The 27,981-nt window shown below is 51.5% G+C and overlaps 4 protein-coding genes across 19 annotated transcripts in view; 2 read left to right on the plus strand and 2 right to left on the minus strand.

The window, feature by feature from the left end:
- Nucleotides 1–3,024, minus strand: part of Slc6a16 (solute carrier family 6 member 16) — a 48,574-nt gene extending 45,550 nt beyond the window's left edge. For 7 of the 8 annotated variants that reach the window (XM_063253084.1, XM_063253081.1, XM_063253080.1 and 4 more), the window contains exon 1: nt 2,841–3,024. The gene's annotated coding sequence lies outside the window, so the exon portion shown is untranslated. Of the gene's footprint in view, nt 1–2,578; nt 2,762–2,840 lie in introns of those variants that run through there. The other variant, XM_063253082.1, reaches the window with a different exon arrangement.
- Nucleotides 448–5,127, plus strand: Cd37 (CD37 molecule). 2 transcript variants are annotated; one of them, XM_013147923.3, is made up of 8 exons: nt 448–670; nt 799–871; nt 1,885–2,009; nt 2,108–2,182; nt 2,608–2,712; nt 3,024–3,260; nt 3,768–3,851; nt 4,068–4,379. In XM_013147923.3, exons 1-8 carry the CDS (start codon nt 602–604, stop codon nt 4,089–4,091), a joined length of 792 nt encoding a protein of 263 aa, XP_013003377.1. In that variant the 5' UTR covers nt 448–601; the 3' UTR covers nt 4,092–4,379. The 2 variants fall into 2 exon arrangements, with proteins under 2 accessions (XP_013003377.1, XP_003465476.1); XM_003465428.5 differs by lacking the exon at nt 4,068–4,379 and adding an exon at nt 4,795–5,127 and having other exon boundaries at nt 457–670.
- Tead2 (TEA domain transcription factor 2) lies at nt 5,114–21,728 on the minus strand. Of its 7 annotated transcripts, none has more exons than XM_013147921.3 (13): nt 21,617–21,728; nt 19,714–19,951; nt 19,323–19,387; nt 18,867–18,929; nt 17,834–17,845; nt 17,508–17,615; nt 17,351–17,409; nt 13,746–13,810; nt 12,585–12,727; nt 10,059–10,247; nt 6,785–6,955; nt 5,983–6,135; nt 5,114–5,791 (listed from the first exon to the last, which is right to left on the minus strand). In XM_013147921.3, the coding sequence occupies exons 2-13, from the start codon at nt 19,943–19,945 to the stop codon at nt 5,678–5,680; spliced, it is 1,374 nt and encodes a 457-aa protein (XP_013003375.1). In that variant the 5' UTR covers nt 19,946–19,951; nt 21,617–21,728; the 3' UTR covers nt 5,114–5,677. The 7 variants fall into 7 exon arrangements, with proteins under 7 accessions (XP_013003375.1, XP_013003376.1, XP_013003372.1 ...); XM_013147922.3 differs by having other exon boundaries at nt 21,578–21,696; XM_013147918.3 differs by lacking the exon at nt 21,617–21,728 and adding an exon at nt 21,316–21,564.
- A 1,658-nt stretch (nt 21,729–23,386) lies between these two features.
- Nucleotides 23,387–27,675, plus strand: Dkkl1 (dickkopf like acrosomal protein 1). 2 transcript variants are annotated; one of them, XM_013147713.3, is made up of 5 exons: nt 23,387–23,562; nt 23,781–23,956; nt 24,225–24,365; nt 24,466–24,555; nt 27,285–27,675. In XM_013147713.3, exons 2-5 carry the CDS (start codon nt 23,795–23,797, stop codon nt 27,585–27,587), a joined length of 696 nt encoding a protein of 231 aa, XP_013003167.1. In that variant the 5' UTR covers nt 23,387–23,562; nt 23,781–23,794; the 3' UTR covers nt 27,588–27,675. The 2 variants fall into 2 exon arrangements, with proteins under 2 accessions (XP_013003167.1, XP_063109156.1); XM_063253086.1 differs by having other exon boundaries at nt 23,390–23,501.
- Nucleotides 27,676–27,981: the final 306 nt, after the last annotated feature.

Below are 27,981 nucleotides of genomic sequence, written 5' to 3' on the forward strand. Positions count from 1 at the left end.
AGAGGGGCCAAGACAAAGGGGGTGGGGAGAGAGAGGACAGGGCCTCAGAGAGAAGCAGGCAGAGAGACAGAGGGAGGAAGAACAGAGACAGGGAGAGGCAGACAGAGACTGAGAGAGAGAGGGAGAGAACTAGAAAGAAGGGACAGAGCCACTGAGAAGGGGAAGAAGAGAAGAGGACAGAACTGGAGTCAGAGATAGCAAAATTTAGCAGCCATGAGGCCAAAGTGTCTCTGAGGTCAGCTGTGGTCCAGGGGCAGCCCTGGAGTCCTGGGGTCCTGGGGCTCAGGGGTGAGCCATGGAGACCCGGGAGGGCTCACCTACTATGTTCTTGGTGGCCACCTGTTCCATGGCCCCTCAGGGACCAGTGTGTGTCCCCTCTGGGCAGGTGCAGGAGTCAGAGACAGACAGAAAAGAGTGTCACTTCTGGTGAAGAGGGGTGGAGCCCCACCCCTGGGACTTCCTTTTTCTGTGTTCTTCCTTTCTGCCTCTTCTCGGCCTCTTATTGTCTCCTCCCCAGCCGCTGTCCTTCCGTCCATCACAGCCACTGCCAACAACCCAGCTGTCGGTGTCTCCAACTGGTCTTTCCCCACTCTAGGCAAAGATGTCGGTCCAGGGGAACTGCCTCAGCCTCATCAAATACTTCCTCTTCGTGTTCAACATCTTCTTCTTTGTGAGTTGCCCCATGGCTCCCCAGCCCTGGCCCCAGTCTCTGCCGCAGCCCCTCCTGCCTCAATCCCCAGACCTCACAGCCCACCTGCGCCTCCCTAGCCCACTGCCACACTATCATCTCCTCTCCAGGCCCTCGGCAGCTTGATTTTCTGCTTCGGCATCTGGATCCTCATTGACAAGACCAGCTTCGTGTCCTTTGTGGGTGAGAGGGGCAGGGATAGTAGGGAGGACTTTCCTGGGACAGATCTGGGCCTACCCTCTCCCCATGTGACCTGCGAGAGTCTCCCTTGTCCTGTGGAGACTCACACAGCCTGATTCTGCAGGCAAGAACCTGGCTCCCACTGACCACTCCCAACTGGGGCTGGGCCTCTCAGAGCACTTAGTCTCACAGTGCTTAGTCTTTCTCTAGCAAATGGGGTTGTGTGAACCAACAATAATAGGGACAGTGACAATGATAGCCATTTCTGAAGCACTTCCTGTGTTAGATTTAGACTAGTGCTCATCAGATTCTCCCACAAACCTTCCCCTCTCTTGAGGTTCAGAGAGGGGAAGTCCCTTACTGGGTGTCACACAGCAAGGAAAGAGGAATAGAAGTAATATTGAGAACAATAAGGAAAATAATAATGGAGTAATTATCCAAGTCCTAGGAGCTGGTAAGTAGCAAGTATTTGCTTTGCATGAAGGGCTGAGTTGAACACATGTTCTCATGTGTCCCTCAAAACAACCACAAGGCCAGGCTGGATGGTACAAATCCATAGTCCCTGTTACTGTGCAGCACAAAGAAGATCACTTGGGCCCAGGAGTTTGAGGCCAGCCAGCTTGGGCAACATAGTGAGATAAACATTTCAGAAAACAAACAAACACAACTAGGAAATGGGTAACAACTATTTCCTTGGCTTCAGGGAAGTTTAAGTGACAGAGCTAATGTCACGAACAAGTGATGGGGTTGAGGAGGGGCTGAAGGCAAGAGGATGACTGAGATCCAGAGAGGGGGCAGACAGGGGCTCAGAGACAGGAGAAGAATTCTCAGCAGGAAACAGAGACTCAAGGTGGGGCAAGGACAGAGTCCCTGGGCCATTGGTAGTCCAATCAGAAACCCCCTGAACATGGCCAGAGATGGGGCTCCCCACTTGGAGGCTGTCTGGGTGGGGCCTGGGGCTGCTCACAGCTCTGCCCACCAGGCACACCCTCAAGGCCTCTCACCTCTGCTTCCAGGCTTTTCATTTGTGCCACTGCAGACCTGGTCCAAGGTCCTGGCCATCTCTGGGAGTCTCACCATGGGCCTCACTCTCCTGGGTTGTGTGGGGGCCCTCAAGGAACTTCGCAGCCTCCTGGGTCTGGTGAGTGCCCCACTCCCACCCTAGGGCCGCTCTTGTACCGTCCCACCCTGAAGAGCTGCCTAGGGAGAGATAGGCCTGACTTCTCCCTTTTGCCCCAGTATTTTGGGATCCTGCTGCTCCTGTTTGCCACGCAGATCACCCTGGGCATCCTTATCTCCACTCAGCGGGTTCGGGTGAGCTTAAGGCTGCCATCACTCACTTCTGGGGGGTGGGGGGTGGAGAGCAAGGGAAACAAGGCAAATAGGAATCAGACACGAGAACACTGAGGGAGATCTCAAAGGAAAGCAGCGAGTGGTGACACCTACAGTCACAACTCCTAGAGAGGATCGCTGAGTGCAGGTCGAGGCTAATCTGAGCAGTAGAGAGAAAAAGAGGGAGGAGTGCAAAGCCCTTGGAGAAGCAATAAAGGTGTAATGACCTCTAAAAATAGGACTGAGCTCTAAGGAAAAGATACACAAGCAGGTGAGGAGAAACAGAAGCCAACCCAAGCATGGGCTTGGGGATCCCTGGGGGGGCAAACGATCTGGGAGTGGCTGGTGGGGTAGGGCATATGGGGGGCGAAGCCTCACCTATCGCAGCCTCACTCAACGCCTCTCAGCTGGAGAGAAGGGTTAAGGAGCTCGCGCTGAGCACCATCCAAAGCTACGGCTCCAACCCGGAGGAGACTGCGGCCGAGGAGAGCTGGGACTACGCCCAGTTCCAGGTGCGTGGCCCCATCGCGCCTTCTCCGGGGCTCCGACCTGACTTGGCTCAACTTTGGTTTCAATGAGACTATCCCTGGACGTGGCCCATCCTCCAGCTCCAGTTTCCTAGCGCACCCTATTCACTCACCTTAATCCCAGATGATGACATAAATATCTCCAAGGTGTCAGACGCTGGCGTGGCTACGCCCCCAGCCTCAGGCTCTGCCCCTGCTCCCGGCCTGACCTCAAACCCATCTCCCGGTTCCCTGATTCCCTAACAACATCTCGCATCACCGCGGGTCCTGAGCCCTCACTTGCATCCCTCCCTCAGCTGCGCTGCTGCGGCTGGCACTCTCCACAGGACTGGCTCCAGGTCCTCATCCTGAAAGGCAACGAGTCGGAGGTGGACCGTGTGCCTTGCTCCTGCTACAATTCATCCGCGACCAACGACTCCACAGTCTTTGAAAAGATGTACTTCTCCCAGCCCGGTGGGCTCGGATCGCGGGCGCGGTCCAGACACAACACAGACTTGTGCTCTGTGCCAGCCTACAGCCACATCTACCGCGAGGTAGCTGAAATTTGGATCAGGAGCTGCTCAATGGGAGGCGGCCCTGCCGGGGGTGTGGCCTCGTGAGACTGGGCCGCGGAGCTCCGCAGGGCCACAGAGAGGCGGGGCTACAAGGAAGAGCTCAGTCTTACTAAGGGGAAGGGTAACCAGGGGGCGGGGTCTTCCAAAGGGGCGGGGTCTGGAGAAAAGGTGGCCCAGGAGCACTGACGCCTAGAGAGCCAAAGACTGGAAGAGGGGAGACGGATGCTCAGAACTGAGACTAGAGAATTCCAGTAACTAGAAAAGTGGGGGGCTGGGGATTTAGCTCAGCGGCATAAGCGCCTGCCTGCAAGCAGGCAGTCGTGAGTTCGATCCCTGGTACCGATAAAAACGAAAAATACAAAAAAAAAAGAAAAAAGTGGGTCGGTGCTTGCAAGAGAAAAGGTGAGGTAGAAAGAATACTGAGTCTGGGCTTGAGGACGAATCCCGGAAAAAACGCCACCTTTAACTTTTCCCCTACATCCTCAGGGCTGCGCGAAGAGCCTCCAGAATTGGCTGCACAACAACCTCATCTCCATAGTGGGCATTTGCCTGGGCATCGGTCTACTCGAGGTGATTTGGCTCCGCCCCCACTCGCGATTGGTCATATAGTGGCCCCGCCCCTGCCCCGGGAGGACGCATGCGTGAGAGTATCCTTCCCTCATGGCCCTCTGGCCGCGGCTTTGGGGACTGGAGGGGGCGGAGACCTATCTTCTATGAGCTGATTGGCTATACGTAGAAGACCCGCCTTTGATTAGGCACAACACCCCTCCTTTGCTTTGCTCGCAGGTAAGTCTGATAGTTCGTAGCTGAGCTGTGCATCGATCCGCCGGTAACCCAAGCCGCAGGTCTCGGGCCTCCGACGCGCCGCGCTCAGCCAGGGACAGCAGGGCTGGGCGCTGTGGCCACTCCCTGTGGGGCACCCGGGGTTTGGCGGGAATCTGACCCACCTGAGGATACAGGGCGCCGCTAGGCAAGGTGTCTACCGTCCTGGGGCGCTGGCTGCTGTGTGATCGAGATAAGGAGCAGCCCGAGACCAGGAGACCAGGAGCGCAGATGCGGTGACATATGAAGCCCCAGAATAAAAACTCCTAGGCTTGCTTCGGACTTCTCCTTACCCTCGACGAGCCCCGCCTCCCTACCTGCTACCGTCTCTGCTGTCATTCAGCCTGCTCTGCTCACTTACTTCTCCCAGTTCTCCTGTAGCTCTCGTTACTCTTTTTCGCAGTTACTAGAGATTGAACTCCAGTCCATTTTTATTTTTTTAGTTTGACAGTCTCACAAAGTAGCTAAAATGCCCAGGATGGGTTTGAACTTAAGATCCTCTTGCTTCAGCCTCCCAGAGTGCTGGGATTACAGGCCTAGGACACCACTCCTGGTTCCTAACTGCTTCTTTAGCAGTCTAGCAGCCCTCTTTCCACCCGCTGGACCCTGTCCCCTGACTTTTCTCACGTGGGGCCCCACTCCCCTCCAGCACACTTCCACCATCTCCATTCACCATCTTCTTTCTCTGTAGCTTGGCTTCATGACGCTGTCGATATTCATGTGCAGAAACCTGGACTACGTCTATGACCGACTTGCTAGATACAGCTGAGCCCGACTCCACCCCTCCCGTGCCCTCCCCGCTCCCTGGAACTATAAGTATTTGTTTAATCCCTAGTTTGCCTGGGCTTTGAGCGCTCCCCTTATTCCCCTGGGGCACCAGGTGTCTGCCTACCCTATAGCCACCATTTTCCCCCCAGGGGAACCTAGGGCTTCCTGTCCCACACTTATCTGATGGCCAACCACCTCCCACAAGATTATTTTTGACCCAAACCTCAAATAAATCCCCTATGTTTTGGTAAAATAACTTTATCCTCTGTCAGAACACAAACCAACACGCTTTGGGAGGGAAAGGGAGGCAGCAGTCGAGTCCGGGTCTCACATACAAGAAAAAGGGGGTGGGGACTCAAGGGCCTCACCCCTCTGGGATACAGTCACAACCCTAATACCCATGTATAAATATCTTGTTATATTAAAAAAAAAAAATATTTCCAGGGCCTCCCTGACTCTGCTCTTGCACAGAAAGGGTTAATTTCAATTTGTGATGTCATATCACAAAGAGGAGTGATAGGAAGAGGCAGATATGGGTGGGGCCAGGAAATGGAACTAGTCAATGTAATCAGGGCCCCCAAAACATCCAGAAGAGCAGGGGGCCCCTGAGGGTTGTTCATTCCTGTCCCCAATCCCTGACATGCTACTTGGCTCTCTTCCTATTAAGGGACAGTCCTTATTGCTCAGGCCTCTGAGGTCAGCCCCTTTCAATCACAGCCCCCTCCTCAAAAGAGGAGTATGGAGAGCTGCAGGGTCCTTTCTGTGAGGAGGGTGTTCTGGGAGCAGGCCAGTTGTGGGGTCCCCCTTCAGTCCCTGACCAGACGGTAAATATGGTGCTGGGCCCCACGCTCACTAGTGGAGACCTCGAAGACATAGGCAGTGCACAGCAGCAGTTCCTGGGTGTCTCTATTCGTCACCACCTGCCAGGAAGCCAGGAGAAAGAATGCTTAGGCTTGGACTGATGATCCCCAATGGCAACCAGGAGACTCCAGTAGGCCTTTTTGCCACCACCCAAGGAAGGTGCTACCATATTAGAGGGCTATGCTAAGGGGTAACTGTGGGGCCCCCAGTACCTCAGTTTCCTGGATGAGGCCCCCCGGCCCACAGTCACCTGCAAGATGGTGAAGTTCTCCAGGACGCTGTTCATCATATAGCGCTCAGGCAGCTGCCGCAGCTTGTGCAAGAAATTCACCAGGTATTCGCACATGGGCGAGCGTAGCAGGCGGTACACGAACCGCCCATCCTCCAACTGGGCCCGCTCCGTCTGAACCAGGGGCAGAGAGTGGGGAAAACAGAGGCTCAGAGGTTTATGGTCACCCCAGGAACCAGGTGCACTCCATAAACTCTCTGGTCCTCTGAACCTGCAAACCCCAGCCCCTCAGAGCAATGCTATAAATTCTCGATGACTTTTGATTTCATCTGGCCACCAACCCTCTAACAACTCCTCTCTGCCATCTGACAGCTGTACCTGAGACCATGCAAGTCCCAAGAAATCCCAAAGTGTAACTTATGAGCCTCTTTACCCTGTAAACTCTGTAGGCACAGGAGCCTTTTTAATCCTAGTAACTAACTCTCAACCCCTTTCTCTTTTTGATTTTGAGACAAGAGTCTCATTATGCAGTTAGGGCTGGCCTTGAACTCACTATGTAGCAAACTGGCCTTGAACTTGTGACGATTCTCCTGCTTTGGCCTTGAGTGCTAGGATTACAGGTGTGTGCCACCATATCCAGTTTAATCTCTATACCTTCCAACTCTCAAAAATGGTCCCTTCTAACTTTTGAACTCCATCACTGCCCCAAGCCCATGCATTACATCCTCTAACAGGCTAAAGCCCTCCCACCAGACAAATGCCAAATGCCTGCCCCATCGTGGCTTCCTGGCATTGTGGCACCCAGCCTGGCCTCCAGCCTCACCTCCACTTTCTCCACCACCTGCTTGCCGAAGGAGCAGACTTTGGAAGAGCAGGTGAGGGTCATGTGCTCCAGGCTCTCATACTGGCTGCTTACTCCATAAAAGCCACCGCTGCCACTGCTGCCACCGCCAGCACCCGCCTCCTCACCACTTGGGCCCCAGTTCAAGTCAGCCTGGGAGATGGGGAGCACAGGACAGGTGGAAAGGACATCATTAGAGACTCTGCCCAAAGCCTGCTTCTTCCCATTGCCCACCCCTCTTTCTGAGTTCCCATCTCTCCAGGAAACGGTTTCAGAAAAGACCCACCCTTAGGGGCTGGGGATTTAGCTCAGTGGCATAAGCACCTGCCTTGCAAGCAGTGGGTCGTGAGTTTGATCCCCAGTACTGAGAAAAAGAGAAAAAGAGAAGACCTACCCTTGCCCTCAGTATGGTGAGGTCTGGGCCTCAAAAAGTTCTTGACCCTCTGTCCTTAGTATACAAAGGGACTGGGAAATCAACTTCTTCCCCTTGAAGCTTCCAACTCGAGTCCAGCCCCTCCCAAGGCCTGGTTACTAAGGATGCAGTTATCTCTAGCAACCAGCTAAGACCCAATCATGTGACTCCCATCACCACCCTGGGTGCTAAGGCAACAGTCCAGGTTGCAGTTCAGAATCCTCTCTAGCCTTTTCAGCTGATGCTCAGAGTTGAGACCCTCTCCATGACCCCAGAGGACAAGGGCACAAACAGTTGTCCTAGAGTTATTAGACCAGGCAGGGTCAATGCACCCTAAGATAGCATCAGAGTCCACTAGTTGGGACTCCGGGGTCACTCCCTCATCCTGGTTGCAGTCACTCTTCTCAGGGGCCTGACTCCATCCTCCATCCGCCATCCTGGCAATCAGGCCTTACAAACCATGCAGCTCAAGGCCTCACCTGAACCTGCAGAAGCCAGTCCAGACCTGAGAACTAGGGGCTCTGGTTTAAGCCTTGACCTGGGCAGCGCATGCCCAGGGCTATGGTACCATTTCATAGGCCAGGAAATTTTACAACCATGATCCATTGTGCCCAACAAGACCAGTGCAGTTCAAGCCCCATGCTGGTTACCACAGGAGTTCAAACCCCAAAACATTCACTGACATTGGCTGAATCCCTATAGCATCTATCACTGTGCTGGATACCAAAATAAACAGGCCTAAAAAAACCTGAAATAAGCTGGGTGTGGGGTGCAAGCCTGTAATCCCAGTGATATAAGAGGTAGAGTGGCAAATCGGTGGGGAAATAAGTAGGAACTATACATTTCAAGATCCCAGGGCAAGGCCAGATAACCCTCAGGACCACTTATATAGAACTTCTCACCAAGCTCCCACAAGAAGTGGACAGCATAAAGGAGACAAAATACCACGAGGAGCTACTATCATGACTCCTCACGACAGCCCAGTGCTGGAAGTACAGGCACGCACCACCACACCCAGCGTGGTGAGCCATTCCTAAAGGACAACTCCAGCACTCAGGAGGATGAGGCAGGAGGACTGTCATGAGTTCAAAGCCACCCCATGCTACAGAGTGAATTTAAGGCCAGCCTCAACTACATGGTGAGACCCTGTCTCAAAAAGAAGAAAAAAGAAAAAGAAAAACTTAACATAAAGATGGATCCACTTGCTGGGGATTTAGCTCAGCGGCATAAGCGCCTTCCTTGCTAGCACATGGTCATGAGTTCAATCCCTTGTATCAGTAAAAAAAAAAAAGATGGATCCACTCTCACAATACAGTTGTCCCTCAGTACCAGTACCAGGATTCTCCATGGTACCAAGGTATCATAGATACTCACGTGCCTCATATAAAATGGCATAGTAGGGCCAGGGATTTAGCTCAGAGGCTCAAGCACTTGCCTGATAAGCATGAGGTCATAAATTTGATCCCTGGTACCAAAAATAGAGAGAGAGAGAGAGAGAGAGAGAGAGAGAGAGAGAGAGAGAGAGAGAGATTATAGCTAGGCATGGTAGCTCACCCCTGTAATCCCAGTACTTGGGAGGCTGAGGTAGGAGGATCCTTACTGAGTTCGAGACCAGCCTGGACTACAAAGTGAGCTCAAGGCAAGCCTGAACTGTATACCCAGACCTTGTCTCAAAACAAAAACAAAAACAAAAAAAGGCATAGCATTTGCATAGAACCTGCATACATCCTGCTGGGGTTTTATTATTGTTTTGGGTTTTGTTTTTTTTTCCCTTTGTTTTTGGGTTTTTTGAGACAGGGTCTTGCCGTGTAGTTCAGGGTGGTCTTGAACTCACTATGTAGTTCAGGCTGGCCTCAAACTCACAGTGATCCTCCTACTTCAGCCTCCGAAGTGCTGGGATTACAAGCATGCACCAGCATGCCTGGCCCTCCTGTACACATAAATCACCTCTTGATGTCCAGGTGGTTCTCCACAATTGTGGATCTAACTATATTCTCCACCTGCAGCTGGCTAAATCTGCAGATGTAGAATCTATACCCAAGATACCAAAATGCCAAATGGTACCTAGTATCAAGCCTATGTGTAATATACGTTCAGTGAAAGTTGCATACAGGTCTCTACAAAGGCAGCTCCTTCAATCACTTCTTCAGGGCCAGACATTGTCTGGTAGAAAGTAACAAAGGGGGCTGGGGATTTAGCTCAGCGGCATAAGTGCCTGCCTTGCAAGCAGGCAGTCGTGAGTTCGATCCCCGGTACCGATAAAAAGGAAAAAGACAAAAAAAAAAAAGAAAGTAACAAAGCCCAGTCCCCTCCAGAGAGACCAGAACCACCAGGCCCAGCGGCAGATGCCTACATTCCCAACACTAGGAGGCCGAGGCAGGAGTATGAAAAGTTCAAGCCTACACAGGGCAACTTAGCAAGAACTCATCTCAAAATAAAAATTTAAATTAAATTAAAAAGAAAAGAAAAAGGAATGGAAATGTAGCTCTGTGCGAAAGCCCTAGGTTCAATCACGAGCACCAAAAACAGACAGGAGGACATTGTTCCTTGGCAACAGGACTTGATGTGGTCAGGTGAGGCCTGTAGATGCCTGAAACATGGCAAGCCAGTCCCAGCGCCATATTAGTCATGCAACTGAGGTGGCAAAGTCTAACGGGATCTGGGGGCACTCTGGGGACCAGAAGTTATGTGTCCCTTCTGAGGGGACACAGAGCCATGGGGGCAAAGGGGCTCACAGCCATGAGGACAGAGAATAAGGCCCTGAGACGGAGTCCCTTACAGCCCGGACCTTAGTGGGGACACCACATGGCTCATAAACACTTGGGTCTCGCAGCCAGAACTTACCCAGAACTTGACCAGGAAAAAGGCATGGGGGGGCCCGCGATCATACAGCTCCCGCAGACCGCCCTTCTTCTCTGGGAACTTGTCGTAGATCTGCCGGACGTCCACACTCTCCAAGGGGGGTGCGCCGGGGCTGGGGCAGTGCTGGCTGATGTGGACGAACAGGTGCCTCTGGTACTGAGCAGGGTCAGCCTTGTAAGGAGGGGGCAGTGGACCTCCAGCCTTCCCTGCAGGCGCCCAGCCGGCGCTGTTGCAGTCCCCACAGTGTCAGCTAGCTGTCCACACTGCCCACCAGCGCTGGGCCAGGCCCTGCACTGTCCGCCTCCTTCTGTCCTTGCACCCCCATACCTGCTTGGTCCTTGACTCTTGGCCCCATCCCCTCTTCTCTGCCCAGTCTTGTGCCTCATCCTCTCTCGCCCTCCATCTTCAGCTCCCTCCAGCTCACACTCGGCCCACAGATCCCCAGTGCCCATAGGCGAGCCCCACCCCCATTCAACCTGGCCCTGGATGGAAGAGGGGCTGATGCATGTTCACTGGAAGGATGAATGGGAGCCCATCCAGCCCACATGCAACTCTGTCAGTCCCCATTCTCATGACTTCTCTCAACTTTCTCCAAATCCTACAAATCCTCCCAAATTTCTCCTCCAATACAAATCTATCTTTCCAGACCCAACTGCCTCCAAATCTGTGTGTTCCTGGACCGTTCCCTTGATCTCAATCAGACAGGATCACTCTACTCTCCCATCCTTTCCTTGGTTCCTCAACTACCTTAGAAGTCTGCATCCCTCAGCTGCATCCCTGCCAGCTCCTCCTGAACCTGGACTGCCCACCACTCTTCTCCTGGGCCAGGATGAGGATGCTTGCTGTAGCAGATGGAAAGGCTGTTAGAAAAAATAGCTGCCAACTCCAAGGACTGAACAGAAATTTCTTGGCTCACATAACACGTCAGTGTGAGTGTTCTGCAGGAGCCTTCCATGCAGTGATTCAAGGCTCCAGGTTCCTTCCTTTGTTTTCCTGAAATGCCATCCTCTGCCCATCTCTATGCCTAAAACATCTGACCCTGCACACGGGGAACCCCTACACAGCCCTCAAAGCCCAATTCAAAGACTGCTGTCTCAGGAAAGCCTTCCCAGGGTGACTTCCTGACTTTCCCCCCATGCCAGCACACTCGGTATCCATCCAATCATGCACTGAGAGGACTGTTGTGCATAGGTGCTGGGGCTCTCAAAGACGGCAAGACAAAGTCCCTGACCTCAATCACAGTCTACCGGCACAGAAAGAAAACTGAAAGATCAACTCGAGGGATAATGTAAACTTCTGAGAGTGATGTACGCTGCAACAAAGCTCACAGTAAAGTGCGGTAAAGGGACCAAAAAAGGTGGCCTCTGACGTCTTTCATCAGGTGATGTAGGAAAGCACATTCAAGACACTGAGTAAAGGCCCAAATGAATTTGGAGTCAGTCACAGTAGCATCTGGGCAAAGCACATACCAGGCAGTGGAATGGCAGATGCAAGAGCCCTGAGGCAGGAATGGGCCTGTGTGTTTGAGAAAAAGCAAGGAGACGAGACTGTAGTGACTGAACAGAACGAGCAAGGCAAAAGGCAAGAATGGGGGTCAGACTACAGATCTTAGTGGGCAGATGAAAGGACTTTAGCTTGTGCTACAAGTGGGGTGGTAGGTTTTAACATAATCAACTTGAGTTTTACAGCAATTGGCAATTCGACTGGCATTTATCTACATGGCAGAGACCTAGTTCCTTCATTTACACTGTGATAAACTACATTTCCCAGGCTCCTTTGCAGTTAGACCTTAGACAACATGATTTGTTTTTGACCAATGGGATGTGAGCAAACCAGTCAGATGCCACATTCAAGCCAGACCCATAAAAACTCCTCACAATCTTGCCTTTTTCCCTTCCTCCATGTGCTGGCCAGATGTGGAGAATCTAGCAGCGGATTTCCAAACCCTAGAGAACAGTGAGCCACAAAATGGAAGCACCTGGAGCCCTGAATCACTGCGTGAAAGGCTCCTGCCGAACACCCACACTGACATGTTGTGTGAGCAAGAAACTTCTGTTCAGTCCCTGAAGTTGGCAGCTGTTTCTTCAACAGCCTTTCCAACTACTACAGCAAGCGTCCCCATCCTGGCGCAGGAGAAGCCTAAGCCCAGAAATAAAGATCTGCTTTCCCAGCCTCCTAGTGAGTATCACAGAACCTATTGGACAGTGGGAATCTAAATGGGTTTGATAAATGAACAAGTAAACAATGTCCTGGAGTTTTCCTGACCTTCCCAACCTGTCACCCACGACCTTCCAGTTCCTTGACACTGGGGGATTTCAAAGTATGGTTCCCCAGAGCAGCTACAGCATCAGCTAGGAATGTTAGAAAAAAGGAATTCTCCAGCCCCACCTCCAGTAGATCTAGTGAATCTGAAATTCTGAGAATGGGGCTATTAACAAGCCCTGCAGATGATTTTACACCTTTTCCATCACCCTCTGCCTTCCAAAGAGCTCCCAAATTGTCACTCACAGAGTCAACTGCATCTGGAGGTTCCACAAAGGCTGAGAACTCCACCAGCTGCAACCGGGCAGTGCCCAGGGCCCGAGCCTGCCAAGCTGGTGGTGATGGAGCAGGTGGAGGCAGGGGAGAAAGGGCTTGGGGGGGCTCGTACCCTAGAGAGAAGAAATAACAATAAAAATTGCTAACATTCACTAGCTGCATTAGGCACTTTTCTCTCTTGCCTGTCTCCACTTGGAAGCTGAAAAAGCTAAATACTCACTTTCCCAGCCTCCCATGCAGCTAGAGGTGGCCATGTGACACAGTCCTGGCCAATGAGACGTTAGGGAAAATCTGCTGGGGGGCTTCTGGGAAGGAGTTTCTTCCTGAATGAAAAAGACAGAACTTTGGGAGGAGAAAGCTTTTGGCCCTGGCTAAGTCCTGCTTGGGACATGATGCCTGGAGTCACGGCACCCATTTTGGCACAATAAGATAGAAGCTAAGGGAACTGCAGAGACAACAGTCCTGATATTGCTGAGCTTCTGAGCCAGCTCTGGAGCAACTCATCTCCAGGCTTTATATTATATAAATAGCACCATTAAAGCCTATTTAAGGCCCAATTAATTTCAGTGTTCTGTTACTTGCAGCCTGAGATATTCCTTAGTGATAAATCTAAGAGCTAGAGACTTCTTTCACTGGTTAGTCTAAGCATTCAAAATCACCTGAGCATGGTCTCCGAAAACCATCTCGGTGGCCAGGGAGACAAGAGTCTCCCTGGGAATGAAACCACAACTAGGGAAATCAAATGAAGACAAGTCCTACTGCTTCCACTAAGACCCTGGATCCAGCCATGCCTGAAGCTATAATTCTGGACTATCAGTTATTTGAAGTAAGAAGTTCTTTTTCCCCTCTTTAGTGAGCTTCATTTGGGTTTCTATCACTTGTGGTCGAAAGCCTATTGACAAATCCACTTCCCTTTTGTTTCAGAAACTAACAAGTGACAAAACACAAATCCAGGATGGGTGGCTACAGAGGCCATGCTCTTAGCCACCACAAACTCTTATCACACACGCTCTGCCCCAAAACACCCTGCCTTAGGAAGATGACTCGCCTGACTGATGGGAAGGAAAGAAAGAAAAGGCAGCCAGGGCCACAGAGAGGGGAGAGCAAGAGGAGCGTGGAGCAGGCCCTTACCTGGAAGGTCAGTGGATGGGGGCGTCAAGGACAAGGAGAACTGTGTCTGTGAGAACGGCTTCACACTGTGGGAGGAAGGAAGCCAGGTAAGCAGGCGAGTGGGGCTAAGGTCCCTGGAGGCTGTGACAAGCCTGATCCTGTGCTGGGACATCACATGCACGATGCATCTCACTGAAGCCAATGAAGTGCAATCACTGCACTTCTCCTTTTACACATCAGGAAACTAAGGCATAACGGGTCAACTAATCTGCCCAAAGTCACACAGCAATTGCACAGTAGAGCCTGGACTGGAACCAAGGGCAGCCTCAACCATGCAGCCCATGGCTTTTTGTTGTTGCTTTTTGTTTTCACAGTACTTGGGACTAAACCCAGCGCCTTTGCATTAAGCTGCTTCCCAGCCCAAATTAATCCATGAATTGTCTTTTGAGACAGGATTCACTATGCAGTTCTGACTGGCTTTGAACTCACTTTGTAGCTCAGGCTGGCCTTGAACTTGCAACAGTTCTCCTGCTTCTGCTTCCTGAGTGCTGGTTTTACAGACGTGTGTGCTACCACGCCCAGTGCAATTTTTATTTCTTTATCTTAAGATGGTAAGCTGCACAGGCTAGGCTGGAACTTGAGATCGTCCTGCCTTAACCTCCCAGCCACCTAAATTACAGGTGTGCAATACTGGCATTTTGGCGCCTCCCATAAAATGGCAGAAGAGAAAGCAAGTTGAGGGAAGTGCAGAGACAATGGGGAATACAGACAACAGAGGATGGGTGAAAGCTCAGCAGGGTGGGAGGAAAATGACTGGAGGTCACATTGACAAAGGTTGAGGTGGGGAAGTAGTGCTATCCAAAAGAACTCCCTGTCTGCTGGACTGTCCTGCCGCTGCATTGTCCACCCTGGGAGCCACCAGCCACATATGGCTTCTAGCAATAGTGCGGCCAGGATACCTGAAGAACTGACTTTTACATTTTATTTAATTTTAACTAATTTTAATAAAAATAACCACATGTGGCTAATGGTTACTGACACAATCCAGGAGTATCGCGGGAGACAGTAGCAAGGAGACTGGGAGGTCAGAAGTCAGGAAAGAGGTCAAGGGTCAAAAGACCAAGACCAGAAAGCCATTCCAGGGACCTTCAAACCCTGATTTGCAAAAACTCTGCCCCAGTCCTTGTCATCTCAGTTCTGAAACCTAAACTCCAAGATTCTGCTCAGCAACAGAATCATTTGTCATCAGGACTATCATTCAAATGCCACCTCCCCAAAAAGGCCTTTTGTGACCTGTGTTTAAAATAGCTCATGGGGGGCTGGGGATTTAGCTCAGCGGCATAAACGCCTGCCTTGCAAGCAGGCAGTCGTGAGTTCGATCCCCGGGACCGATAAAAAGGAAAAACAAAACAAAAAAAAAAAAGTAAAATAGCTCATGAGCTGGGGATTTAGCTCAGTGGCACGAGTGCCTCCCTGGAAGACTCAAAGTCATGAGTTCGATCCCTTGTACCAAATAAATAAATAAAACAAAATAAAATAGAGCTCTTGCCAGGCATAGTGATGCTCAACTATAACCCCAGCATTTGGGAGGCTGAGACAGGGGGATTGTTGCAAATTCAAGCCAGCCTGGGCTACAAAGTGAGCTCAAGACCAGCCTGAACTGCACAGGGAGACCATCTCAAAAGACAAAAAAAATAAAGTAAAATAAAATAAAGCTCTTTGGCTAGGAATGGTGGTGTGTGTCCATAACCTCAGCACTTAGGAAGCTAAGGCCACAGAATTCACATGACCAACCTGGGCTACACAGTGAGTTCAAGACCAGCCTGAGCTAGATAACAAGACCAGCTTAAGTAAACCCAAAAATAAATATTAAAACCAAAAAAGAAAGGGTTAAAACAGAGCTGTTGGCGCTGGTAGACCACCTACCCAGCACGTGCAAAGCCCTGAGTTGGATCCCCAGCACCACAAAAATAAAGTGTACTAAAGTTTAACTGCTGTGGTGGTACCCACTTGTAATCCCAGCACTCTGAAAGACTGAGGCAAGAGGATCATAAATTCAAGCCCAGCCTGGGCAACTTAGTGAGTTAGTGAAACCGTGTCTCGAAAAGTTTAAAAAAGACTGGAGATGTAGCTCAGTGTGGAGGCCTTGGGTTCAATCCCTCACACCAAAATAAAAAAAAAAAAACCTTCATATGCCTTTCTTTATTTATTATGTTTATTCCTTTCCTTATGAATTCTTATTGTTTACGTAAGCGTTATCTCCTCCCCTTCCCGGGACATACAGCTCCCTAAGTCAGGGATTGTCTAGGTTGTTCATGCCATGTCCTCAGACTGAGCGCGGTACCCACCCCTAAGTATGTGCTCAATAAATATATGATGGGCCAGCTGCTTCATGCACTGTCCTTTCACTCCCGACTCCTGCAACTTCCCAAGCTTTCCCACCTAAGGGCAGTGTCACACAGTGTTTTCTCTGCCCTGGCCCCTACCTCATATTTCACCTGGCTAAATCCTCAGCTTTCAATACTGCTTCTTCAAGAAACCCCTACAATCTTCTCCTCAACCCTAGAACCCTTGCTGTGGGTGTTCATAACGCGTCACTTCTCATTTTCCAACCTCTGTTTATGCAGATGATTTTGTTAAAACTTGCACCCCTCTTTAACACATCCTGTCACCCTTGGCGCCCTCTTAGAGCTGAGAAAGGCCCTCCTCAGGGGCCCATTTTCTTCCCAGTCTGAGAGATCACCCCTGCTTTATTCTCAGCCCCAAACTTGCTATCAAGGGGATGAAAATGAGTCTTCCCAAGAAACTCTAAGGTTCCCTCTGTCTTCCCAGGAGTCTCTGGGCCTATAACTGCCTTCCCATGAGCCTCTGGGAATGGCCTTCCACAGGCGGCCATCCTGTGAACATCCTCTGGGCCTCTCTCATGCACAAGTTCCATGTTGAGCTCATTACTGCCCAGATCTGCGCCTCTTGTGGGCTACACACCTCCAAATGGGCCCAACTCCAGTTCCCAGGCAGAGCCCAGGATCCATCCCTGCTCAACATGCCCTTCCCTCTGCTCCTTGTCCTCCTCCTTACTATGCCACCTCAGAGCTGGTCAGTCCTGAGCAGATGTAATGTGCCAGGTCCTAGCCTAATCACTGTACCTGTCACCCTCATTTATTCCATTGACAATCCTGTGAGAAAGGTGCTCTTGCCCAACATGTCAGCACACACTTATAATCCCAGCACTTGGGATGCTGAGACAGAAATATCCCAGCAAGTTCAAGATCAGCCTGGTGAATCCCTATGAGACCCTGTATCACAAAAAGGAGATAAAGAAGAGGAAGAGGAAGAAGAAAGGCAGTCTTATTACCACCATTTTTGGTTTTCTGTTTTGTTTTGAGACAGAGTCTCCCTATGTAGTCCAGGCTGGCCTCGAACTCACAGAGAGCCTCCTGCCTCAGCCTCCTGAGGCAGGATTATAGGAGTACACCAGCTTATCCCCATCTTAGAGCTGAGAAAACAGAGCTAGGCTTCAAATCTAGACAGCCTGCCTCCAGAATCCAGGTTCAAAAGACAGCTGAGAGCTGGAAGATGGGGTGGAGGTGGAGAGCAGGTGCTAAGCTGAAACACAATGTACTCACTCTGGAACATTCCAGGGGGGGCCAGAGCCCCCTGACCAAAACTGGAATAGCTCAGTGGCCTACAAATGAGACAAAGAAAGGGGCATTAGTTGGTGCTTATTGGCAGCTATTGATCCATCCCTACAGCTCCGAACCCCACAATCCTCAACCGAGGCACCTGAGGACCGGCAGGACCCAGTTTAGCCTGCAGGGAAGGTGCGGAGATGAGCTGGGCAGAGGACATGGTAGCCATCGTCTGGAAAGCCTTGTCCTTGGAAACCTGGTCCTGGGAAAGTTGGAGATCCACGTTAATGGGGTGTCCTGGTCAACACAGCAAGGGCAGGACCACGAGCGAGTAGAGCAAGGATGGGAAGAGGCAGATTCGGGGAGTCCAGGAATTGGGTGGGCAGAGGATGGCACAGGGCCCTTTGCCCCTCCTGGTCTCCTCGGGGCAGGGGCTGCCATCTGGGGCAGAGCGGGTGGGACGGGGGCAGGAAGACTTACCACATTCAGGGCCTGCCAGAGGGGATGGGGGAAGGTACCAAGGGAGGAAAGAAAACATGACTTAGGAAGCGAAGGCTGAACTCCCCACTTCCCTGCCCTACCAGCCCACAGGGCCCGCCACTCTGAGCTGAGCAAAGGGGCTACAGGGGAACTGAGGCATGGATAAGAACAGGACAGAGGTAGCCAGCCCTAGAGGGGAAAGGGTTTCCAAGCCCAAATAAAAGATAGTAATGAGAATTTCTAGGGTCAAGAAAGAGCCAGAAGTAGAGGTTTCCAGATGCCCAGGCAACAGGAAATGAGAATTTCAGACCCCAAGGGAATAGGAAGTGACTGTTTCCTAATCCAGACAAAACAGAAAAGGTATAGAAAAGACCGGAAGTGAAGGCATTTAGACCTAGAGAGAAAGGAACGAAAGCTTCTAGGCAGAAAAAAAGAACAGGAAGCAACTGTCCCAACTCCTCCACAGGAGGCAAAAAAGACCTCACATCAAGCAGGGTAGAAAGAAACAGGAAATCCAGAGGATGGAGAAAACAAAATGAGTATGAAAATTTCCAACAGGAAATAAGGATTTCTAGGCACGAAGAGAGTAGGCAGGTCACAAGAGGGGCTGGGAAATGGGACAGTGAACCAGACAAGATGGGGGAGCACAAGAAGGCAAAAGAAATGATACCACTGGGAAGGGACAGGATCAGAGGAAAGGGAGGAAGACAAGGACGGTAGCCAAGGGAGAGACTCGGTAACCCATCCTCACCTGCCCTGACTCAGCCTCACCCTCCACCAGCTCTCCCCTAGGGAAGGGTCTCAGCAGCCCACTCCCAGGCTCTCCAGGCCTCCAACCCATCCCTCTGGGTCTGTGGTCATCTCTGGGCTTTGGGCCCCCAGTTTTCTGGGTCTCCGTTCTCCACCCCTGGGTGTCCAGCCTCTCTCCATCTGTCTCTGTCTCTCTCTCATCTCTGTGCCCCTCTCTCTGGATCTCTGGCCCCCTCTTTCCCTGTCCTGCTCTCTCTGGGTCTCTGTCTATCTCAGTCCTTACCTTCAGTTTGGACTGGATTTCTCTCGATTTCCTTCGAGCCAAAACCTGGATGTGACTAGAGACCTGCAGGAATGGACAGAGAAGCAAAATTGGAGCCATGGTCACCCACTTTGATACTGCTTCTTCTTCTCTCCTGCCCGTAGTGCCCCTCGACAGGAAGGATGGCGAAGATGTGGGACAAGCAAAAGTTCCCTCCCAAGAACTGACTACCTTATGGATCACCTTGTCCCACCCCCGTCCTCCCCTTTTAGGCTCTTTTGGTCTCCAATTCTGCTTCTACAACAACCACTACAGAAACTATCCCCCAATAGGCAGTGCAGTCATACTACCAGGCCTGCCAAGGAGCCAGACAACAGCCCATGAACCAGACACCCTTGACTGGGGAGCCCACAGGAAGAGGTCATCCCGAAGGAGAGAAGCCAGCCCCAACAGAAGCCCACACGCCAATCCTGAGACCTGTTTCCGAGTCCGGGTCTTCCCGGTTCTGAGCTTGATATAGCGGGCAATCAGTTCATTGCGACCTGAAGAGTCCACACAGAAGAGTTAGCTGGTCAACAGAATTTCCTTACTAAGGACTGCAGCCAGCTGGGCTCCCAGGTCTGCTCGGGTACAGGGTAGGGGCAAACTCCTGTGAGCAAACCCCAGCCTTGCCACATACTAGCTCTGTGACCTTAGGCAAACCACTTAACCTTCCTCTGTCTCAGTTTCCTCATCTGTGCAAATGGTGATGCTAGCTTCTAGCCCAGGTGATGAGACAGATTTTTTACATGGACAGTGTTCAGGGCTCTATGAAGGTGATTATCGTTATTACACAGTAGGGGTCAGGACAAGAGAGGGGTGAACTCACCATACATCTTGCCTTCATCAGACAGGATGATTTTCCGGCGGCCACAGGGTGGGTAGATGGCCAGCGCCTCCTGGAAGCTCTGCTCAATGTCTGGGCTCCAGACACCCTCTGCATCTGGGCCACCATCACCCCCGGCCCCCTCGCTGCCACCCGTGCCCTCCTCACTGCCTTCCTCACTGCCAGTCCAGGTGCTGCCATCCTCCAGGGGGGCCCCAGCCCGGGGTTCCCCCATCTGGGCCTGGAGGAACACAGAGCTCAGCAAGCTTCCCCGATCCACCCAGAGGGGCTCAAAACTGTAGACTTGGGGCCTGGAGTCCTGGGTATGAAGGAGAGCTGGGCCGGGACCCTCACGTCTGAGGGAGGAGGACAGGGACCTGGGGACTGCCTAGGCCTAGTTGCCTGGGTCTCAGGGGAGAAAGAGGATGAGTCTCTGGAGTAGTTTGGGAGGGGAGGTTGTTCTCCCCTCAGTTCCCGAAGAGTTTGCACTGCCAGGAAGCCTAACCACTCCTGAGTAATGCCTAGGACCATGAGGGCTGCAACTTTTGAGTGTGGGTGACCAGTTCAAAGAACACAGCAGTTGGGTCAGTTGCTGGGCAGCAGAGTGTGGGGGAAACCTCCCGGTCCCACCCCTAGAACAGGTGTTAGGAAGCCAGCAGCTGCAGCTAGAAAGGAGGAGGGGCCTAGGCCCAACACAGGCTGAGCCGAGAGACCCAGGGAGGGGACAGAGACCAGCGAGGGGGAGGGGCGCAGTTGGGAGATGGGGGCACGACAGAGATTGAGGGAGGGGGCAAGGGGCCAGAACCCAGAGAGGGATAAGGGAACGGGAGAGGCGGGAGCAGAGACCCAGTGAGACAGGAGCAGAGATTGAAGGCGAAACTGATGCCGACCTGGAAAGAGCCACAGAACCACAAGCTGGGGGACAAGGGCGCCCACAGAACTACAGCTGGGAGCACAGAGGTGCCCACAGTACCACAGGCTAGAGGACAGGGGCGCCCACAGAACCACAGATTGGGGGGACAGTGGCTAGGACCATCTGGAGAGCCAGAACAAAGGGCCCAGGCGTCCCCTCCCCCAGCTTCCCACAACCCTCGTCAGGGGCGGGGCTGCCAGCCTGAGCGCCACCCCTCCGGCCCGGCCCCGCCCCTTCCCCTCCCGCTATGCCGTAGGCTAGATCCAAGCCAAGTTCCCTGTGACTTTCCAGAGGCCGGGAACGGGGAAAACTTTTTCCAATACAGTATGATCCCGCCTCTCTGGAGGTTCAATGTCTTCCGCAGTTCTCCCAGGACCCGAGTCTAGATCTCCATCCCCGCTCCTCCCTCGAACCCCAGACCCAAGGCAGAAGAAGACAAAGACCCGAGGCCCAGCCCAGTGCCGCTGCGCGTTCAGGACCCCCCTAGGCCAAAACCCTAGCCCAGCCCTCCCATGTGGCCAGACAAAGAGAAGGAGGCGGCGGGGAGGAAAGATCCCCCCTGATTTCTCACCCCAGGCCTCAAACCTCAAAAGCACATCCGGGATGCCCCGCAGCCCTCCCTCGGCCACCCAGGGGGGCTCCTCGTGTCCACAAGGCGGGCCGGACGCCCACAAATCACACCCGCACACCACCTCGATCAGAAACACACTTGAAGTCTTTCTCGTGGCCAAGTGGCACCAAGACTCCACGCCGCTACTTGCAGGGTCCCAGATCCCGGCCACCCCTCTTCCAGATCGCACGCGTCCCCAGCGCCCCAACTCCGCCAAAGTTCCCACTGCGCCCGCGCGCGCGCAAACTCGCGCCTTGGGCCGAGGGGGTGCGGGCCTTTTCCAGAGTGTTCCCAAACGCAACCTCATCTCATCCCGCGTTAACTTCCCACCCCAACTCACACACCCCAGAGCAGGATCTCGACTCCCGCCGGCGCCTTCCTACCTCCCGGCCTGGGGCTGGGGAGCCGCGGGCGGGCGGGGCGCGGCGGCGGAGAAAGTTGCCGGGAGCTTTGTTTGGGAAAAGTGGGAGGGACCGAGGGGGGGCGGGCCCGAGGCGGCCGGCGGAGGGGACGGGATCCCACAGTGACAGTTTGGGGGAGGATTCTCGCTTTAGGAGAGAAGTCTAACTTCTCTGGGAAGAACTCGGGATTCAGGCGCTTGAGTCCCCAGGACATAAAAAGAGGGAAGGCTTGGGACCTCCCGGGTCTGAGGGAGGTGGCTGGGGGACCTAGGCCTCCTGAGTCTGAGCGAGGAGGCTGGACCTGGACCCCTGGCGTCTGCACCCCTGGCTATCCTCTGGGACATAGGTCCCTGTGGTACTGATTGGTAATTATACAAACACGGAAGAATCTTTAGTGTCAGCCCCAAGTATATTCCTGAAGCTTAGGCCACTGGGATGGGTCCGGTTGACTCCTGTGCAACATGGCTTCCTTGTGACTTCACCCATTTAAGAGTCCTAGACAAGATCTACAGAGGTTGTTAGAAGTCCCGGGAGGTATGGGATCGAGCTCACATGCCTCGGTGGCCTGGAGGCCGTGGTTGTCCTAGGATGGGACAGGCCTCAGCCCCAGGAAAAAAGGGTTAAGACCCTGACTCCTGATTCTTTAAAAATGGAAGAGTGGCCAGATGTGGTAGCATGCCTGTAATCTCAATACTCGAGAGGCTGAGGCAGGAGGATTGCCATGAGTTTGAGGCCAACCTGGACCAGATAGCTAGAACCTGTCTCAAAAAAATAAAGAAAGAAGAATAAAACAAAAAAGAAGGACTGAACGCCCACCACCATGTGCTGCCAACTGGATTCTGAGATCCTAAAAGGAAAATAAACCTGGAACCTTAACCTTGGAAGACAAAGCTTCCAAAGAAAGCAATGTTTTCACTTTTTTTTTTTTTTTTTTTTTTTTTTTTATTGGTACCAGAGATGGAACTCACGACCACCTGCTTGCAAGGCAGGCGCTTTTGCCGCTGAGCTAAATCCCCAGCTCTGAAAGCAAGGTTTTTAAGTGGAATCAGATACAGGAAAAGGAGAAGGGAGGAAGGAGAAAGCCTCAGAGGTAAACCGAAGGAGCCAGGGGAGGTGCTAAACTCCTCCTGTGATCTCAGCTCAGCCTGGGCAATTTAGCAATTTGGCGACAAACTATGGCAAAAAATAAAAAAAGGGTCCGAGGATATATAGCTCAGCGGCACAGTGTCTGCCTGCCTGAGAAGCACAAGGTTCTAAATTTGATTCCTGGTACCAAAATAAGTAAATAAATAAATAAATAAGGGCTGGGAATACAGCTCAGTGTAAAGGTCCTGGATTCAATCTCCCGTGCAAAAGAAGAAAATAAAAACCCTCATGAGGAAGTAACTAGAATGCTCGGATCACGGCGTTTCAAGAGCACAGGGGGGCTAGGAATGAAACTGGGGTAGGGGACTAAGACACACAGGAGACTCAAATTTAGGAGCCTGTTCTAAAGAGAGGGGTGTGGCCTTAAAATGAACCAGCTATTTGAGATATAGTCCTTTGCACCAGGACTAGCATTGAAGGGCTAGGTCAGAGCATACAGCTCTGATAGTGTACTGGGTCTCCAGGGTTAATACGCAGAAGGGGCGTGGTCTTTGAAGGAGGCGTGACCAAAGGAAAATAGGGCTATGGTTTGTGTTTAAGGGAGAATGGAGGCGTGGCTATGAAATAGAGATGCAGACTGCAGGATGAAGTCAGAGGGTGGGCGTGGTCAGGACACGGGGGCGTGGCCACCCCTAACGCTCCAGGTGTCTCGCGTGGGCTGGAGACCAGAACTGTTTGGACTGTAACTGTCCTCCGCTGACTGCAGGAGTCAGGGAGTCTGGTGACTGCTGTGGTCTAGCATAAGGGCGGGACACAGAAGAAGGGGCGGGGCGTGGGCAAAGGTGAGGCCTCAGGTGGGACTAACTCAAAAGAAATCTGGGAGGAGGGCAGACTGTGTGGGATGGAAGGGGAGGGAATGGAAGAAAGGCCGAATGGGTGCACAGTAGGGAGTTGCATCGACAAGGACCAAGGACCGGGCCTGGGCGAGGGACAAGATGGAGGTGTCCCAAGGGGGTTGTGGCCCGGTGGGATGACCGCCCTGACCCCCTTTTTGGCACAGCCTGTCACCTGGCCATGTGGCATCCGCTGGGCCTGCTGCTGCTGCTGCTGCTCCCCTACGCCTTGGTGCCCCCCTCGTCCTCGGCCCCCATCCACGACGGTGAAGCCCAGGAGAGCTCCTCAGATTTCCTAGGCCTCCAGAGCCTCCTCCAAGGCTTCAGTCGACTTTTCCTGAAAGTAAGTGTTGGCGGGAGAAGAGCAGGGAAAAGGAGAGAGAGACAGGGCTATAGAAGACAGGAAGACAGAGAAGGTAAGAGGCAAAGAGGACAGATAAGGAAGAAAGGGGTGGGAACAGAGACAAAGGGACAGGTGAGAGACAGGAGTATGGGGCTGAGGACAGAGACAGGACAGATAAACCTTGGGGAAGAGAAAGACTTGAGCCAAGGCCTGTGCGCATCCCGGGAGACAAGGTCCAGTAGCTCACCGGCCGCCCCTCGGGCCCTAGGATGACCTGCTGCGGAGTCTGGACAGCCTCCTCTCTGCCCCTTTGGACTTCTGGGGCCTCCCCAGAGACTTCCACCAACAGCAGGACCAGGAGCGCCAGCTGGGGAACAAGACCCTCTCCAGCCACCTCCAGATTGACAAGGTGCCTCCGAGGGGAACCCTGGCCTGCAGTCTCCTGAGCAGAAGGAGCACGGGGAGCAAAATAGACTTGTCTTCACTTTCCAACCCTTCTGTCCCAATAGGTGACGAACAACAAGACAGGAGAGGTGCTCATCTCTGAGAAGATGGTGGCCTCCATGGAGCCAGAAGGAAGCCTGGAAGGTGACCAGAAGGTAAGGACATGGACCACCCCAAGGAACCCCTACTTTTTCTGTTGTTTAGGAGGGGAAAGGAATTCACCTCCTGCTTTCTCTGGATGCGACTTCTTGTTTTCAGTTTTGTCATCTGTTAAAGGAGAAACCAAAAAAAGGTGTGTGTTGGGGGGGACCAGATCAGAGATGAGGTCCACAGCCTCAGAATACATCCCCAGGGCCAGAGATATAGTTCAGCAGCACAGTGCCTACCAGGTAAGTGTAGTGCTGAGTTCAAGTCACAATACAAAAACAAAACATATATATATATATATATATATATATATATATATATATGTGTGTGTGTGTATATATCCTCAACTATTGAGGAAAGCACAGAGAGTTTTGCGAGCTCCAAATGCTTTGTAGACTAAGATATGCTTTTACTTCCAAGGGCTTTGTAAGATTCACACAAACAAACCTCAAAATATGTTTGTATTCAAAATACGTGTTCTTCTCCAGGACTTAAAAAATCTATCCCAAGTCCTTGTTAAACTTCTTCCTTGTAAATTTCAAAAGGTATGCTTTGGGGCTGGGGGTTTAGCTCAGCAGCATAAGCACCTGCCTGGCAAGCAGGTGGTCGTGAGTTCAATCCCTGGTACCGATAAAAATGAAAAAGACAAAAAAAAAAATTTCAAAAGGTATGCTTTAACCCTGGACCTTCATAATGATCTATAGCCCCAGCCCTTTTTAATGTTATTTTAAATTTTCAGACGACCTTGCTAAATTCTCCAGGCTAGACTCAGACTTGATTTTTCTGTATCAGCCTCCCAGAGTGCTGTGATTATAATTGTATGCCACCACACCCAGCACAAAATGTGTTTTTTGGGGGGCCAGGTATGATGGTGCATGGCTGTAGTTCTAACACCTGGGAGGCTGAGGCAGGAGGATTGCCATGAGTTCAAATTCAGCATGAACTACATGGGGAGACTTTGTCTCAAGCCAAGCATTGTTGGCTATTGGTGGCACATGCCTGTAATCCTAGCACTAGGGAGGCTGAGGCAAGAGGATCACCATGAATTTGAGGACAGCCTGGGCTACCTAGCTCAAAGTCAGCCTGAACTATGTAGTGAGACTCTGCCCCACTCCCCCCAAAAAAACCAAGGGCTGTGGTGCACGCTTGGGAGGCTGAGCCAAGAGGATTGCTGTGAGTTCAAGGCCAACCTGGTTTACACAGCAAAACCCTGTCTCCAAAAATAAACACAAATAGGGGGGTGGGGATTTAGCTCAGAGGCATAAGCACCTGCCTTGCAAGCAGGTGGTCATGAGTTCAATCCCCAGTACCAATAAAAAAAAAAAAAACCCACAAACAGTAGAAATAAAATGTTTAATATGTTTGTTTATTTATATATTTATTTCTGAACTGTATGACAGGAATTGCTGACATCAAGATATTTTCCCCTAAATTCTTGCACAACATCTTGTAAGAATATTCTCCCTTGTGACCTAAGTATTATTTTTATGGCCAAGAAAAATAATGTTGTTTAAAAAAAGAAAAGAAATGTAATGCTGTTATCAAACTTATCTCTGTTTTATTTTACTAGGGCTGCTATAACAGGCCCACCAATTTGGTAGCTTAAATGATGGAAATTTATTGTCTTACAGTTTTAGAGCTTAAGCTTTCAAGATCAAGGTGTCAGCAGTCAGTTTCTTTCTTTCCTTCTTTCTTTTTTAGTCCTGGGAAATCAAACCTGAATACTTATTATATGGAGCTACACTCCCAACCCACTTTTTAATTTTATTTTGAAAAAAGGCCTCAGTTTCTCAGACTGAGCTGCAGTTTGTAATCTCTTTGCCTCAGCACCCCACCCCGCCATCCCAAGTGTGGGGGTCCCAGGTGTGCGCCATCATGCCCAGCTTGAGAAGTTTCCTTCTAAGAGGTGCAAGTGAGAATCTGTTCTCTGCCTCTCCCTCAGCTTCTGGAGTTTGCTGCGCATCCTGGGCATCTCTTGGCTTTTCGATGCCTCTTCCTGATCTCTGCCTGCATCTGCCTGGCATCCTCCCTGTGTGTTTCTGTGACCAAATTTTCTATCTGCATGAGGACACCAGTTAGATTAGGTCCCAAACTAAGACTTTATCCTAACTAATGAGCTCTGCAATATCACAAACAAGGTCACATCCCAAGATATCCAACATACAAATTAGAGAAGGGTAGCTATCTACCCCGAAGGCTTCTCAAACTTCAGCTTGTTATGTGCAGACACTGGGTGGGGTAGAACCAACTAATCTTTGTCCCTCCCACTTTGAGTAGCAAGGTCCAGAAGAACATTCAGTCCACCATCAAATTTCCCCACTTAAAGCTGTCCTTGAAAGCTGGTTTCATTTTTGATCCAGGATTTGATCAAAGATCCCACACTGCATTTATAATCATGAGTCTTTGGTAAACCCAAGAGCGTTTCGTCGCAAGGCCATTTGTACATTCAAACTGCCTTCTAAACCTCAGTCTTTAATCCTAAAGTGCTTTGTAATCCAGTAGGCATTATAAACTCTAAAGTTCTCTATTTACTTCCCTTTTAAAACCCCCCAATTGTATTTTTAATGCCCAACTATTGTAGAAATCTTAGTGTCTTTAATTCTAAAGTATTTGCAAACCCAATGGATTGTAAACCTCAGCTTTTTAACCCCTAAGCTCCTGTCAGCTCTTAAGTGGAGTGAGCTGAGTGCTGGGTGTGCTATGTAGAGTGTGAGTAAATCTTGCCTCTCCTTCCCAGTTTCCCAAGGAGAAGGAAGCCCTGGTGTCCCCTGGAAAGGGCATAGGTAGCTCCCATCCGCAAGCCCACCGCCGAGTGGCCTTCTGGATCATTAAGGTGCCACAGAGGAAGTTCCATCAGGAAGCTAAGGAGGTCGGCAACTGGCAAAGCGAGAAGAAACACCGCCTGCAGGCCATCCGGGAGGGGCTCCGAGAGGGGGCCCATGATGGTGTCGTGGAAAGTGGGGCCCAGGACTTCCGCCCCAGGCTGCCTGCCCGCAAGACCCACTTCGTGTATATCTTCAGGCCCTCCCAGCAGCTGTAGAGGTGGGGCTGGAGGGCCCTGCACAACCCCTCCCCAGGTCCCACCCCCAGCACCATATGGAAATAAAAGAGTTCTAACACCTAGTAAACTCTCCAGGTTTGGTTTCTCATTCAAACGGGGTCTAGCTCCCCAATGAGCCTGTCCCTTCTAGCCCTGTCTGCCCTCTCAGCCCCCAGCTCTTTCACCCCAGTCCTGACTGTCTGCTTGGCTACCATATTAGTTTCCTGTGATACCATAACAAGTAATCACTGATTTAGTGACCCCAAAGCAACACAATGTCTTTTTTTTTTTTTTTTTTGAGACAGGGTTTTGTTCAGGCTGGCTTTGAACTCACTATGTAGCTTAGGTTGGCCTTGAACTCACAATGATCCTCCTGTGACAAGAGATATCATCC

Source organism: Cavia porcellus, unplaced genomic scaffold (assembly GCF_034190915.1).
Source record: "Cavia porcellus strain 051 isolate PalLab524CR breed Dunkin Hartley unplaced genomic scaffold, mCavPor4.1 scaffold_7, whole genome shotgun sequence".
Classification (NCBI taxonomy): Eukaryota; Metazoa; Chordata; class Mammalia; order Rodentia; family Caviidae; genus Cavia; species Cavia porcellus.